Source organism: Hypanus sabinus (genome assembly GCF_030144855.1).
Source record: "Hypanus sabinus isolate sHypSab1 chromosome X2 unlocalized genomic scaffold, sHypSab1.hap1 SUPER_X2_unloc_1, whole genome shotgun sequence".
In the NCBI taxonomy this organism is placed as follows: Eukaryota; Metazoa; Chordata; class Chondrichthyes; order Myliobatiformes; family Dasyatidae; genus Hypanus; species Hypanus sabinus.
Window position 1 is genome coordinate 429,785 of NW_026778979.1, and position 16,824 is coordinate 446,608.

Consider the following 16,824-nt stretch of genomic DNA (forward strand, 5'->3'; position numbering starts at 1 on the left):
TCTTTTTTAATATCCACAAATTTAGCCCTTCTGCTATTTAGAACCTCAACTCGAGGACCAGACCTGTCCTTATCCATAATTAACTTGAAACTGATGACATTATGGTCACTTGATACAAAATGTTCGCCTACACATACTTCTGTCACCTGAGTGTCTAGTTCCCTAACAGGAGATGAAGTATTGCAGCCTCTCTCGTAGGTACCTCTATGTATAGATTTAGAAAACTTTCCTGAAAACATTTAACAAACTCCAATCCATCTAGCCCTATTACAGTTTGGGAGTCCCAGTCAATATGTGGAAAGTTAAAATCCCCGACTATTACAACTTCCTGTTACTTACATCGGTCTACAATCTTTATACAGTTATGCTGCTCCAATTCTCTATGACTATTGGGCGGTCTATAATACACCCCTATTAGTGTGGTCACACCTTTCTCGTTCCTCAGCTCCACCCATACGGCCTCTGTAGGCAAGCCCTCCGGTCTGTCCTGTCTACACACAGCTGTGATATTTTCCCTGACTAGTAATGCCTCTCCCCCTCTTTCATCCCTCCCCCTCTATCATGTCGGAAACAACGAATATTTCTATCATGTATAAACCTTAGGTGGGAGGTTATCTTTTTGTATTAATGTTTTAAAAATAAATTATAAATTCTACCAATGGATCCTCTTACTAAAGGATTCATATTCAAAATAGTATCCAACAAATCAGATTCTTGCATATATGGAAACTTAATTACTTTTGTAAAAAATGTCTAAACTGAAGATATTGCAGTAAGTGTGTATGAGAGAGAGAATATTTGCTAATTAACTGTTCAAAAGTCATCAATCCACCATCACAAAATAAATGATAATAAAAATAAATAAATCTGCAAAAAAAAAAACAGATCCCCTTAATCACTAAGGATTAAACAAGTTTGGGAGAGAGAACTTAATATGACCTTTGTTAATGAAGATGGTCAATTCTTCTTTAATATGAACCAATCAGTCTTTAATTCAATTTAAAATTGTTCCCTGTTACTATTTAACAAAGTAGAGACTATCCAATATATTTCCTAACATAGACAATTATTGCGATAGGTGTGAAACTGAAGAAGCCACATTTTCACATATGTTCTGGTCATGTTCTTCATAAAATCTTTTTGGAAATCTTTATTTTCTACAATTTCTAAAGCTCTGAAAATTAATTTGCAAACTAATGTACATACCTTTGATTTCTGTCTGTACATGCAGTCCTCGCATGACCTTTATCCTCCTCCACCTCACTATCTGCACTAACACTCTGATTCCCCTCCCTCTGCAAATCTTTTTTACCCCCCCCCCCCAGCAGCACTGGCAAATCTACCCACAAGGATGTTATTCCCCCTCCAGTTCAGGGGCAAACCATCCCGTCGGAACAGGCCCCACCTTCCCGGGAACAAAGCACAATTGTCCAGAAACATGGTCCTCTCCCTTCTGCACCATCTCCTTAGACACGTATTCAGCTGCACTCTCCGCACATTTATACTTACAGGGACTTTACTCCTGACGCCGGTCCCGCGACCCGACCCGTTTACAGACCCGGAGCGGAACCGGAGCAGATTCTCAGCCACTGAATTCCATACCAAGTCGCGAAGAAAGGATAAAGTTTCCACATGAATTTATTCCCAGTGAAGGTGTGGAGATGGGACTTGGTCTCCGCGTTGTAAAATGAAACTGTCCCGGACTCGTAACTGAGATAAACACCCACCCTCCCGGGGATGGGACCGACAGCGAGACGGGTCTCGGGGGAGGTGGGACCACCGAACACGTCATAATCCCGATGTAACCCGTCACCAACCCGCCCGATGACCCAGAATCCGGTCTCCGGACTCGGTCTGAACCATCCCTTCCTCTCCACAGACTCTGCGGCAACTCCCAGACCCCAGCCCCGATTCCCCGTCACCTCCACCTCCCAGTAATGTCTCCCCGATGTGAATTCCTCCGAACCCAGCACACAAGCCCAGTGTGTGAATCTCTTCCCGGTGTCAGGGAGATTCCTACGGTTCCAGGTGAAGTTCCGTCTCACACTCTTCCGATCCTCAGACACCTCGAGATACGGATACGCCGTTTCCACATCCAGGGTGACAGAGACTGGGGGGAGAAGCAGAGAATTAGAGAGTCCCCGAGGATCGGGGGAAGAGTCGGGCTGCGCGGACACGGGGATCGGAGAGAGACTCGGGCAGCGCGACCCCGGGGATCGGGGGGAGACTCGGACAGCGCGGCCCCGGGGATCGGGGGGAGACTCGGACAGCGCGGCCCCGGGGATCGGGGGGAGACTCGGACAGCGCGACCCCGGGGATCGGGGGGAGACTCGGACAGCGCGGCCCCGGGGTTCGGGGGGGAGACTCGGGCAGCGCGTCCCCGGGGATCGGGGAAAGACTCGGACAGCGTGGCCCCGGGGATCGGGGGGGGGAGACTTGGGCAGCGGGGCCCCGGGGATCGGGGGGAAACTCGGACAGCGGGGCCCCGGGGATGGGGGGGAGACTCGGACAGCGCGGCCCCGGGGATCGGGGGGGGGGGGAGGAGACTCGGACAGCGCGGCCCCGGGGATCGGGGGGAGACTCGGACAGCGCGGCCCCGGGGATCGGGGGGAGACTCGGACAGCGCGGCCCCGGGGATCGGGGGGGAAACCCGGGCAGCGCGGCCCCGGGTATCGGGGGTTTTCCGCTTGACGGAGAGCAGAGAGACCCCTGGCCCTTGACTCCTCAGACGGCGGAAACATCCTCCCTCACTCCTGCCTGTTGACCCCTGAAAGAATTTTGTGTTTCCATGAGATCTCCTCTCATTCTCCGAAACTGGGAACAGAGAACATAGAGCAATACAGCACAGGAACAGGCCCGTCATACAATGTTCACTTTCATTTGTGAGTGTGAAGTGGGGCAGTGTGATGGTTTGAGACAGTAAAGGAGGTGATAATGGGAACCAGTAGGGGAGAGTTGAATGGCAGATTGAACCAGGAGGGGGAGGGTTTGAAAGCCTGTGGGTGAACTGTGTGTGTAGACGTAATGAGAAGCTGGAGGGGGCAAAGATGGCAGATGAGGATGACTTTGTCCCCGTACCCACAACCCCATCCCCCGCAGCCCTTCATTAGGACAGGGAATGAATTTGCAGGAACCCTTAAGCAACACAGGTATTGATGAATTGTTTCAGTCTGAACCCTAGACTGTTTACTCGTTTCCATAGAAACTTACCGGCCTGCTGTTCACCCAACAATTTGTGTGTGTTACTCTGCTTTAAATATACTCAATTATTTGGCCTCCAAAGCTGCCTGTGGCAGATTCACTATCCTGTGGATAAAGGAATTCCTCCTCATCTCTGTCCTAAATGGACATCCCTATAGTCGGAGGCTGTGATTACCGTTCTCGACCCACCCACATCCTCCCAACATCAACTCTCTCCAGACAGGTGTCAGAGAGATCTGGCGAGACCCTTCATCAGGACCTGTGCAGCTTGGATTACCAGCATCTGTAGATTTTCTTGTGTTTGATTTTTAAAGCAGAAGTTATTTTATCATGAGCTGATCCATTTTCCCATTCTCCCATTTAGTCCCACTCCCCCACCCTCTCACCATGACCTTTGATGCCCTGTCTACTCACATACCTATCAATCTCTGTCTTAAATACACCCAATGACTTGGCTTCCACTGCCGCGAGAAATTCACAGATTCACCACCATCTGGCTAAAAAAATTTCTTCGCATCTCCGTTCTGAATGGGCGCCCTTCAATCCTTAAGTCATGCTCTCGTACTAGACTCCCCCACCATGGGAAACAACTTTGCCACATCCACTCTGTCCATGCCTTTTAACATTTGAAATGCTTCTGTGAGGATCCCCCTCATTCTAAACTCCACAGAATACAGTCCAAGAGCGGTCAAACATTCCTCACATGTTAACACTCTTATTCCAGGAATCATTCTCGTGAATCTTCTCTGAACCCTCTCCAATGTCAGAACATCCTTTCGTAAATAAGGAGCCCAAAACTGCACACAGTATTCCAAGTGAGGTCTTTCCAGTGCCTTATAGAGCCTCAACATCACATCCCTGCTCTTATATTCTATTCCTCTGGAAATGAATGCCAACATTGCATTCACCTTCTTCACCACCGACTCAACCTGGAGGTTAAGCTTAAGGGTATCCTGCACGAGCACTTCCAAGTACAATTGCATCTCAGAATTTTGAATTAACTCTCCATTTAAATAATAGTCTGCCCGTTTATTTCTTATACCAACGTGCATGACCATACACTTTTAATCATTTTATTTCATTTGCCACTTCTTTGACCATTCTCCCAATCTATCCAAGTCTCTCTGCAGACTCTCTGTTTCCTCAGCACTACCGTCCCCTCCGCTTATCTTTGTATCATCAGCAAACTTAGCCACAAAGCCATCTATTTCATAATCCAAATCGTTGATATACAATGTAAAAAGAAGTGGCCCCAACATGGAGCCCTGTGGAACACCACTGGTAACTGGCAGACAACCAGAATGGGATCCTTTATTCCCACTCTCTGTTTCCTGCCAATCAGCCAACGCTCTATCCACATATGTAAATTTCCCGTAATTCCATGGGCTCTTACCTTGTTTAGCAGCCTCATGTGTGGCTCCTTGTCAAAAGCCTTCTGAAAATCCAAATACACAGCATCCACTGCATCACTATCTTAGATTTATAGATTCCCTCTCCTCCACTCTATCATTCCGGTTTACCACCCCCCTGACAAATTAGTTTAAACCCTCCCTTACAGCTCTATTAAACGTTCCCGCGATGATATTGATACCCTTCGGGTTCAGGTGTAACCCGTCCTTTTTGAATAAGTAGTACTTCTCCCAGAAGAGATCCCAATGATCCAAGAATCTGAAGCCCTGCCCCCCCACCAGTCTCTTAGCCACGCATTCATCAGCCTGATCCCACTATTCTTGCCCTCGCTAGCACATGACACAGGTAGCAATCCTGAGATTACTACCCTGGAGGTCCTGCTTTTCAGCTTCCTTCCTAACTCCCGGAAATCTCTCTTCAGGACCTCCTCCCTTTTCCTCTCGATGTCATTGGTACCAACATGTACCAAGACAGCTGGCTGCTCGCCCTCTCCCTTCAGAATATTCTGGACACGATCCGAGACATTCCGTACCCTGGCACCTGGGAGGCAGCACACCATGCGGGTATCTCTACCAGGCTCACAGAATCTCCTGTCTGTTCCCCTGACTATGGAATCCCCTATATGACTACCGCATTCCGCTTCTCCCTCCTTCCCTCCTGCACAACAGCGCCAGGCTCAGTGCCAGAGATCCGGTCACCGTGGCCGTCCCCTGTCAGGTCATCCCCCTCAACAGCATCCGAAACGATATACTTGTTGCTGAGGGGGGCAGCCAAAGGTGTGCTCTCCGCTATCCGGGCATTTCCCTTCCTCTCCTGACAGTCACCCAGTTTTCTGACCCCTGTAGCCTTGGGATGACTACCTCCCTGTAGCTCCTGTCTATCACCTCTTCGTTTTCTCTAATAAGCAGTAGGTCATCAAGCTGCTGCTCCAGATCCCTAACACAGTCTCCGAGGAGCTGAATCTCGGTTCACCTGACGCAGATGAGGCTATCAGGGAGGCTGGAGGTCTCCCAGGATTCCCACATCTGACACCCTGAACAAAGCACTAACCCTGCAGACATGCTACCTAATTCTACAGGAATGAAACAAAGAAAGATGGGTCTACTCACCCACTTACTTCGCCAAGCACACGAACTTTTTAAACGGTTAACTAATGTGCCCTGCTGTTCCCCGTCCGACCAGGCCGATTTGCCAAGGGGAGAAAAAGAGTCGGTGCCTCGCTCTCGCCTCTTCCCGTTACCACCTAAGCCCGTTGAGCCAAAGCCCTACACTCTGCTGCCAACCACTCCGCTGCCCGCTGTATAGGGTGGTCATCTTTTTAAACTCTCCGCGCTGTCCTGCGCAGTCTCGCCGTTCTTGTACGCAAAGTTTTTTTTAAAAAACTGCCTTCCTTCAGAATTTAGCTCATACGCCGCCCTTCTTGTCCCAATCTCAAAAAAACACTTTGTCCTGTATTCAGCCGCCTATTCCACACTATCCACATGAAATTCAGCAAGGCCTTTGATGTTGTTGATAGACCACATTTGGAGCATTGTCTACATTTCCGGTTCCCGATTATGGGGAGGATGTCATTACACTGGACAGGAGGCTTCAGGAGGATGTTACCAGGACTGGGGGCTTGGGTTAAAAGCAGAGAGTGAGTAAGCTTGGGCTATTCAGCTGTAGTGTCGGATGTTCAGGTATGACCCCTTATCAAGGTAAATAATTCTAAGGAGCTTAAATAACGTTCTTTTTCCAAGAAATGGGAGTACAGAACCAGAGGCCTCAGATTGAAAGTGAGATGGGAAATCGGGTAACATTCTCAGAGAGAGGGACGTTGGTGAATGGAATTTGCCCTCAGACGCTGTAGAAACAGGTAAAAATAACATTTTTTAAAATAAATACACAGATGGGAAATGGATAGAGGGATGAGGGGGGCAAACACACACAAATGGACCATGCTCAAGAAGACATCTTAGTCTTGCAAATTGATGAAGTGGGCCGTGAGTTCAACATCCGTCAAACCCTCCCAGATCATCCTCCTGAGGAATCTCACCCCGGAGTCTGTCTGTGAAGTGTTGATGTGACGTCACGTCAGAGGGTAGCTCAGTGCCACAGAACAGACAGACTGGGTAAGGATGGCAGATTTCAATCCCAAATGGGAATTTGTGCCTATATCTGTGGCTGTGTGTCACACTCTGATAGTGTGTGTGTGTGTGTGTGTGTGTGTGTGTGTGTGTGTGTGTGTGTGTGTGTGTGGGTGTGTGTGTGTGTTGATTGTGGTAAATTTCCGTGTGGTGTGTATACTCATTGAAGGAGAGTGTGTACATTGTAGAATTTGTATGTTACAGTGTGTGATCACATGTCTGGTGTGTGTTGACAATGTGTCAAACGTGATTGAGTTGTTTAAATGAATAAATGATTGTCTCTGAAGAGACTGGTTTCCAGGTTACTGAGGGAAATAACAACGTACATTGCTGAGGTTCTGACTACAATCTACCAATCCTTCCTGTGTGTGTGTCTGAGGGAGCTTTGCCAGGCCGGTTATGCTGTGTGTGCTTCTCCCGAGATGAAATCTTGACCCATGTCAATGCTTGTTGGTGTGTCCGAGCTCATTCTCACAATGCTTCAATGTAGTGATCTGATCACCATAAGACATAGGAACAGAATTAGGCCATTTGCCCATCGAGTCTGCTCCGCCATTCAATCATGGCTGATCCTTTTTTTCCCTCCTCAGCCCCACTACCTGGTCTTCTCCCCGTAACCTTTGACGCTGTGTCCAATCTAGAACCTATCATGCTCTGCCTTAAATACACACAAAACAAATTCTCCACATGTCTTAAATAGATCCCCCTCTATCTTGAGGCTGTGCCCTCTTGACCTAAACTCCACCACCATGGGAAACATCCTTTCCACATCTACTCTGTCAACATTCGAAAGGTTTCAATGAGATTCCCCCTCATCTTTCTAAATTCCAGCGAGTACAGACACAGAGCTATCAAACTTTCCTCGTATGATAACCCTTTCATTCCTGGAGTCATCCTTATGAAATGAACCTTCTGCAATGCCAGCACATCTTTTCTTAGATGAGGAGCCCAAAACTGTTCACAATACTCAAGGTGGGGCTTCACCAGTGCCTTATAAATCCTCAGCATCACATCCCTGCTCATGAATTGAATGCTATCTAAACCCCTTGGACTGAATGCTAACATTGGATTTGCCTTTCTCACCACTGACTCTACCTGCAAGTTAACATTTAGGAAGTTCTGCAGAATGACTGCTGAGTCCAAATTCGTCTCAGATTTTTTGATTTTCTCCCCATTTGAAAAAAAAAGACAATCTGCACATTATTTCTACGACCAAAGTGCAGGACCATGTATTTTCCAACATTGTATATCATTTGCCACTTTCTTTTCCATTCTCCTCATCCAAGTCCTTGGCCAGCCTAACTGTTTCCTCAACACTCCACCAATCTTCGTATCATCTGCAAAACCTGGAAACAAAGCCATGTATTTTAATACAAGAGGGTATGACTTCATGATTGAAGGACGTCCTTTTAGAACTGAGATGCGGAGAAATTACTTTAGTCAGTGTGTGGAAAATCTGTGGAATTTGTTGCGACATGCGGCTATGGAGGCCAAGGCATTTTTAAGGCAGAGATATATCGGTCCTCATTTAGCCAGGGCATCAAATGGTATGGGGTGAAAGCAGGAGAGTGTGGATGTCTGGAGGAATTGGGTCTGCCCATGACTGAATGTTGGAGCAGACTCAATGGACCGAATGGCCTATTTCTGCTCCTACATCTTATTGTCTATTCCATCAGCTAAATCTTGATATACAGCATAAAATAAAGGTGTCCTAACACTGACCCCTGCGGAACACGACTCACTGGCAGCCAACCAGAAAAGGATCCCTTTACTCTCATTTGCTGTTTCCTACCAATCAGCCAATGTTCTAACCATGCCTGTAACTTTTCCGTAATACCATGGCCTCTTAACCTGGTTACCACCTTCATGTGTGGCACTGAGTCAAAGGCCTTCCAAGATTCCAAATATACAACATCCACTGCATCCCCTTTATCTATCCTGCTTGTAATCTCCTCAAAGAATCCCAACAGGTTTGTCAGGCAGGATATTCCCTTAACGATGCCATGCTGACTTGTCCTATCTTGTCCAGTGTCACCAAGTATTCCAGAGCCTCACACTTAACAATTGACTTCAATTTCTTCCCAACCACAGAGGTGAGGCAAATTGGTCAATAATTTCCTTTCTGCTGCCTTTTTCCTTACTTAAAGAGTTAAGTGACATTTGCCATTTTCCAGTACTCTGGCACATTGCCAGTGTCCAGTGATTTTTGGAAGATCATTTGAAATGCCTCCATAAGTTCTACTGCGACCTCTTTCAGAACACTAGGGTGCAGTTCATCTGATCTGGATGACTTATGTATCTTTAGGTCTTTCAGCTTTTTGAGCAGCTTCTCCCTTGTAACAGTAACTGCACTCACTTCTCTTCCCTCGCATTCTTCAACACCGGGCACAGTGCTGGTGTCTTCCACGGTGAATACTGGTGCAAACTATTTGGTTTATCTGCCATCTCTTTATCCTCTGTTATTATATATCCGGCCTCATTTTCTAGCGGTCCTGTATCCACTCTTATCTCTGTTTTATTTTTTTTATAATACTTGAAAAACAATTTGATATTGTTTGCTAACTTATTTTACAAAGACGTGTGTAAAAAGGGCCTGAAGGATGATTGGAGACCATTGCACATTTAGATGGAGAAATAACGTAAAGATTTTTAATCCTCATGTATATGAAGGATGTAAGTAATAAAGTCAATTCAATTCAAATCAATTTCTTGTTTATTTTTTCCCACCCAATCATCCTTTTAGTTCCTCCCTGTAGATATTTAAAAGCTTCCCAATCCTCTCTCTGCCTACTAATTTTTGTTTAGTTGTATGCCCTCTCTTTTGCCTTTACATTAACTTGTCAGCCACGGTTGTACTATTTTGCATTTTGAGTATTTATTTATTTTTGGAATACATCTATCCTCATTTCCCCAGAAACTGACACCATTCCTGCTCTGGTCTCATCACTGCCAGCATCTCCTTCCAATTTGCTTTGGCCAACTCCTCTCTCAGACCACTGTAATTTCTTTCACTTCTCTGAAATTCTATAATGTCAGACATTACTGTCTCCTTATCAGATTTCAATTTGAACTCAGTCATGTTGTGAGCACTGCTTCCTAAGGTTTCTTTTAACTACTCACCTCTGGTTCAATACATAACACCCAATCCAGTAGAGCTGTTCCCCGAGTAGGCTCAACGACAAACTGCTCTAGAAAGCCATCACATTGCATTCAGCAAACTCACTCTCTTGAGATCCTTTACCAACTTGATTTTCCCAAATGACCTGCATGTTGAACTCTCCCATGATTATCATAACATTGTCCTTTTCATCAGCCTTTTCTATTTCCAGTTGTAATCTGTGGGCCTCAACCCACTGACTGTTGGGAGGCCTGTGTATGACTAGTGTCAGTGTCATTTTTACTTTTGCCGTTCCTTACCTCAACCCACAAGGATTCAACATCTCCCAATCTTATGTCACATCTTGGTACTGATTTACCAGCAGAGCCACACCACCCCATCGGCCTTCCTTCCTTCCTCCGATACATTGTGTAATCTTGGACATTCAGCTCCCAGCTACAACCATCCTTCAGCCACGATTCCGAGATGGCCACAACATCATACCTGACAATCGGTAATAGTGCTACAAGATCATCCACCTTATTTCTCATACTCCATTCATTGAGATATAGCACTTTGTGTACTGTATCTGCTATCTAAATCCTAATCCCTAATGCTCTGATACTCACCCTCCTGGCTGCAATTTTCTTCTCTCATCTGTCCGTCATATCTGGCAGTCTGACTGCACGCTGCCTTTGTATTTGTACCATCAGTCCTATCCCTTCACTCTACTTCCAACCCCCCCACCCCACCAAATTAGTTTAAACCCTCCCCTACAGCTCTATCGAACCTCTCTGTGAGAATATTGTTCTCCCTTGGGTCCAGGTGCAACCTATCCCTTTTGAGCAGGTCATTCCTCCACCAGATGAGATCCCAATGATCCAAGAACCTGAAGCCCTGTCCCCAGCACCATCTTCTCAGACACCGTTAATCTGCCAAATTATCCTGTTTCTACCGTCCCCAGCACGTGACACAGGCAGCAATCCAGCAATTACAACCCTGGGGGTGCTGCTGCTGAGATTTCTACCAAGCTCCAAATTCTATTTTCAGGACCTCTTTGCTTTTACTTCCAATGTCATTGTCATAAATTTACCAAGATATCTGGCTTTTCCCTCCCTCTCTAAAATGCTGCGGACATGATCCGAGGCATCCCTGACCCTGGCACCCAGGAGGCAACATACCATTCGGGTGTCCCGTTCACATCAATAGATCCTCCTGTCTGTACTCCTGACGATTCAGTCCCCGATCACGACCACTCCCCTCTTCTGCCTCTAACAACAGTGAGAGATGCTAATCCGGAAGGGTGAAGACCTGTGTCAGTCAGAGTCTGCACTCACAGGGCACATGAAAGACTTGTGTATTTTCCTGACAATCCCGGTCACCACACTGATACCTGCTTTTATTCCCTGCAATATTATCATTAGTATTAAATTCCCAGCTCCTCTGGTAGATCCAAACTCATGTCCTGGTGTGTTAGTGCATTTGCCTAGGATTGGAACACAGTGGCTCATCTGCCAGTCCCGTGTATTGGTTGTATTGTGACCCTGTGCTGGTGTGTCCAGGGGTCTGACATCTCCAGCTGGCCATGTGACAGTGATGCCTCCCAGTCGGTGGGGTTGATGTGGAATAAACTTCAGTTCCCCTTCTGCCCAGTATTACAGACACTCTTTGCCTCAAATTGGAACTATATTGAGCTTCATAAACAAGGAGAAATGAAACTTTATATGTTTTACCTCGATTAATAGCATCAAGCGTTTCTCTCAGCACTGTTTTCAACAAATAGAGATGATCGAATTTTTCAACCGGTAGGGTCTCATCTGTCACTGACAATTCCTGGACATTGTCATTAATCCTGTAAATATTAAACTGCTGGTTATAAATTGCTATTCTGAACTATTTTACAAATCCATTCAGGGTTTCATGAAAAAGCATGTCCTACCTCCTGTTCCGACGAGCTTCCTCCTGAAATAAATAAAACACAAATCTGATTAGACTTGCACTTACTGTCCACATCCTGAATTTCATACAAATCATTACAAGGTGTTAAAAATTTCCACTCCAACAGTGACTCACACACACGGACAATACAGAACCACAGGGTAAAGTTTCTGAATGTCAGACCATTACTGAGAGGATGAAACTTACAGGGAAGACAGGACAGGCTGTGCATTTTCATCTGGATATGACGTCAGTGTGATAGGATGGAGGAATTTAAGATCAGTGATGTATGTGATTGTGTGCGGGTGGAGGAAGTACCTCTATTTATGGGGAGACTTGTGGGGAGATGTAATTCCTGATGGATTTTAACAAATTCCACAAGAAATTTAGTGAAGAGGATGTGGAACTCAGTGCCACAGTAATGGGTGAAACGGAACAACAGAGACTGACTGCAATGGGGAGGCTGGATAAACACGTGAGGGACCAGGGAGTTCAGGGCACTGTTGCTGGGTGCGGTGAGTAGGTGGCAAGAGGATTGTGAAGCAGGGAAACTGAAAGAAGATGGATCTAATGGCCTGTTTATGATAGAGAATGGGATTAAATCCCATGTGAAATGTATCCAAAAAATAAAGCGACGGTGAGAGATTCCCATCTGATGGAAACCGGACATGGAGGATAAGTCTGATGTGTGGATCACATTCTTTGTCCTCACTAATTGACAGAGAGACCCGCACACCCACCACACTGGACACACTCACAGCCTGTGACTGGAACTGGGAGTTAATGAGAGTTTTAGAGGGTATTTAAAGTAAAATTAAGGACACAGTCCGCAGCTCTGTGTTATGATCGGAGTAAATAATTTCAGAGAGATTTGCATTCTGTCCTGGGATGTACAGAAGTTGTGGACGCCCAGTTTTGGGACAATAGACAATAAGTGCAGGAGTAGGCCTTTCGGCCCTTCTAGCCAGCACCGTCATTCACTGTGATCATGGCTGATCATACACAATCAGTACCCCGTTCCTGCCCTCTCCCCATATCGCTTGACCGCACTATCTATACGAGCTCTATCTAACTCTCTCTTGAAAGCATCCAGAGACTTGGCCTCCACTGCCTTCTGTGTGAGATCGCCAGAGCGACAATTGATTTGTTAGAATTGGCCTCGGTGCTGTGTTTATTTCAAATATACCGCTGTTCATTTAGTGCCCTTTGACAGAAACAAATTGAAATATAATTCCTCACCTTGAGAAATATCACACTGTCTTCTTGATCCATTTGTTCCTTTAACTTAGTGATTTCCTCCTGAATAAACCTTATATTCTCTTGAATCTCTCGAAGATTTTTCTCCATTGGATTTAGAATCCTCGCCTCTTCCTTCCTGAGATCCCAGAGTAAGCTCTGCTCTTTCTCAGTGATAATCTGGCGCAGTTCAGCAAACTGGGATGTGATGTGGGTCTGAACGCTGTGTGACTGTTTCTGTCGAATGAAAAGTGAAGATAAATTTACTGTATTACTGTGTGTATTTCCTTATGACATTAAGGAGACCATTTGGTCCATTAATGTCCATGCTAGCTCTGAAACATTCCCATCAACCCTATTCCCTCCTATTCTCCCCATTGACCCATTAACTCCCATCTGATTCACATACACGCTCCCCACCTTCACAGGGTTAATTGTAATTAACCATTCATCCAGCATGTCCTTGGAATGTGCCTGAAACTGTCATAGTCACAGGCAGACCATGCAAACTCCACACAGACAGCAGCAGAGGTCAGGATCGAACCCAGGTCACTGGAGCTGCGATACTCGGCTATTCTGCATTAAATGGAGCAAAACCCGACAGTAAAATCAGAAATTCCGCTCAGGAAGCCTCACCCGAACTCCGGAAATCTTCTCTTTCTGTTGCTGCTCCTTTTCCTGGAAGTCTGATTTCTTTTTTGTGAGAGAGTCTAGGGAAGATTTTAGCTGATCCTGGAAGTCCGAGAGTGAAGGAAATAGAAACAAAGATGCATCAAAAGAAACAGGTGATCAAACCCGATTATCACACAAAATGCCGGAGGAACTCAGTGAGTCAGGCAGCATCTATTCAGGGGAAATAAACTGTCGGTGTTCCGGGATGAGACCCTTCATTAGGACTGGGAAGGAATGGGACAGAAGCCAGAATAAAAAGGTTGGGGATGAGAACCAGCTGACAGGTGACGGGTGAGACAACGTGAGGGGGAACGTGGGGGAGGGTGATGAAGTGAGAAGCTGAGAGGGGACAGGTGCAAGAGGTAAAGGGCTGGAGAAGCAGGAATCTAATACGAGAGGACAATCGACCATGGAAGAAACGGGAGGAACTGGGCTGTTTGCGGCCCTGAATGGTGACGAGGGAGGAGGTTAGGAGTCAGGTGTAGCACTTGTCCCGCTTGCAGGTGTCGGTGTCAGGAGGGAGATCAGTGGGGAGGAGGGAGTGGATCAGGGCGATACAGTACGGGGAGCGATCCGTATAGAGAGGGGAGAGTTGCTGGGTGAGGAGTTGGGCTGTGGGGCGAAGAGATGCTGGAATCCCGTTGGAGACGGCGGAAGTTGCAGAGAATGATGTGTTGGTTATGGAGGCTCGTGTGATGGTATGTAGAACAAAGGAAATGTGTTAAGTGTTAAATTAACGTGAGTTTTTACCTTATAGTTTTTAACAGCTTCTTTAATCGGCTTGAAGCGGTGCTCTGTGTGTTCCTGCGCATCTCTACAGATCAGACAGATTAGTGTCTTGTCCGTTTCACAAAACAGCTTCAGTTCTTCCTCATGTTCCTCACAGTGACGTTTACTTTCCTTCCCTTTCGGGTTCAGGTTTAGATTTCGAGCTTTTTCAGCCAGATTTGCTAAGGCCCGATTGACCCTGAGGGTGCGGTCAGCAAACACCTCTCTACATTCCGGGCAGGAGTTTCTCGCCTCCCTTTCCCAACACTGTGTGATACAAGAGCGACAGAAGTTGTGTCCGCACTCCAGTGATACGGGATCGGTGAAGAAATCCAGGCAGATGGCACAAATTGCCTCCTCTGTTAAACTTTCGACCGGTCCTTTCGAAGCCATGTTAACTCCCAGCACTTCCTGATTCAGAATGCTTTCACTTTCGGGGAGTTGCTGATCTCCTGCAGTACCGCGATTGTCCACTACACGCGCTGCAGACTCGGGGAATGAACATGGTTTTGCTGGATGTGTTCAGTGGAAATTCTGGCCATTTCTATGTTTAGTGTGGGATCAAAAACACATTAAACAGACAACAGATAAGAAAACGCGGCCATGGACTGTCTAAGCCCGGCTACGAGCGTAGGACGGTTGGCCGTATGGCTACCCACCCATCTCTTAAAAACCTAGAGCGACAAAAAAGTCAGCTGAATCTCCAAAGGCCTCATCCCTGCAGTCCGAAGGACCTTCCCCTGGAAGACGATTGAAGTCCTGCGCTGAAAGGAGAAGCCAAGTGCCCCCTAGGGTGGTTCACTACTACAATAACTGTGAGGCTTCCGCAGCCAACCCGGTCTCTCCCTGTCCAGTGTAGAGGATCCCTGTAGTTCCAATGGTGTCCCTGTAGTCTGGAATGTGTCAGTCGGCAGTATTCCTGTACGACAGGGGTTCCCAAACTTTGTTTATGCCAAAGACCAATACAAGTAACCGTGGACCCCAGGTTGGGAACCGCTGCTCTCCGGACATCTCGTGTGATGACAGGCCGGCAAGCTCCGGGCGTCTTTCCCCGGGTTGATGATCTTCCAGCAGCACTCGCTGTACGTTTTCCTGCGCGTCCTGGGAACAGCCCGAGTATCAGTGAGCCTTCTGTCACGCAGCTGCTGTGGCACAGGCTCTTGCATCTTTCTCCACAGATCTTCGCCAGCCCACGGTCCGCAAAGAGGCGAGTGACCGTCTCGTCTCCACGGCAGTAATCTCGGGGCAGCGCGCTGTGGGAGTGATCTCCGGGCATGCAGCAAGGATCAGACTGTGAGGGGCCCTCTCGTCTCCACTGCAGTAATCTCGGGGCAGCGCGCTGTGGGAGTGATCTCCGAGCATGCAGCAAGGATCAGACTGGGAGGGGCCCTCTCGTCTCCACTGCAGTAATCTCGGGGCAGCGTGCTGTGGGAGTGATCTCCGGGCATGCAGCAAGGATCAGACTGGGAGGGGCCCTCTCGTCTCCACTGCAGTAATCTCGGGGCAGCGTGCTGTGGGAGTGATCTCCGGGCATGCAGCAAGGATCAGACTGGGAGGGGCCCTCTCGTCTCCACTGCAGTAATCTCGGGGCAGCGCGCTGTGGGAGTGATCTCCGGTCATGCAGCAAGGATCAGACTGGGAGGGGCCCTCTCGTCTCCACGGCAGTAATCTCGGGGCGGCGCGCTGTGGGAGTGATCTCCGAGCATGCAGCAAGGATCAGACTGGGAGGGGCCCTCTCGTCTCCACTGCAGTAATCTCGGGGCAGCGTGCTGTGGGAGTGATCTCCGGGCATGCAGCAAGGATCAGACTGGGAGGGGCCCTCTCGTCTCCACTGCAGTAATCTCGGGGCAGCGCACTGTGGGAGTGATCTCCGGTCATGCAGCAAGGATCAGACTGGGAGGGGCCCTCTCGTCTCCATGGCAGTAATCTCGGGGCAGCGCGCTGTGGGAGTGATCTCCGGGCATGCAGCAAGGATCAGACTGGGAGGGGCCCTCTCGTCTCCACTGCAGTAATCTCGGGGCAGCGCGCTGTGTGAGTGATCTCCGGGCATGCAGCAAGGATCAGACTGGGAGGGGCCCTCTCGTCTCCACTGCAGTAATCTCGGGGCAGCGCGCTGTGGAAGTGATCTCCGGTCATGCAGCAAGGATCAGACTGGGAGGGGCCCTCTCGTCTCCACTGCAGTAATCTCGGGGCAGCGTGCTGTGGGAGTGATCTCCGGGCATGCAGCAAGGATCAGACTGGGAGGGGCCCTCTCGTCTCCACGGCAGTAATCTCGGGGCAGCGCGCTGTGGGAGTGATCTCCGGGCATGCAGCAAGGATCAGACTGGGAGGGGCCCTCTCGTCTCCACTGCAGTAATCTCGGGGCAGCGCGCTGTG

The 16,824-nt window shown here is 47.8% G+C and overlaps 1 protein-coding gene across 1 annotated transcript; it reads right to left on the reverse strand.

The window, feature by feature from the left end:
* Positions 1-1,345: 1,345 nt before the first annotated feature.
* Positions 1,346-14,841, reverse strand: LOC132385673 (zinc-binding protein A33-like). The gene is made up of 6 exons (XM_059957878.1): positions 14,431-14,841; positions 13,645-13,740; positions 13,012-13,245; positions 11,774-11,796; positions 11,568-11,686; positions 1,346-2,110 (listed from the first exon to the last, which is right to left on the reverse strand). Exons 1-6 carry the CDS (start codon positions 14,839-14,841, stop codon positions 1,551-1,553), a joined length of 1,443 nt encoding a protein of 480 aa, XP_059813861.1. The 3' UTR covers positions 1,346-1,550.
* Positions 14,842-16,824: the final 1,983 nt, after the last annotated feature.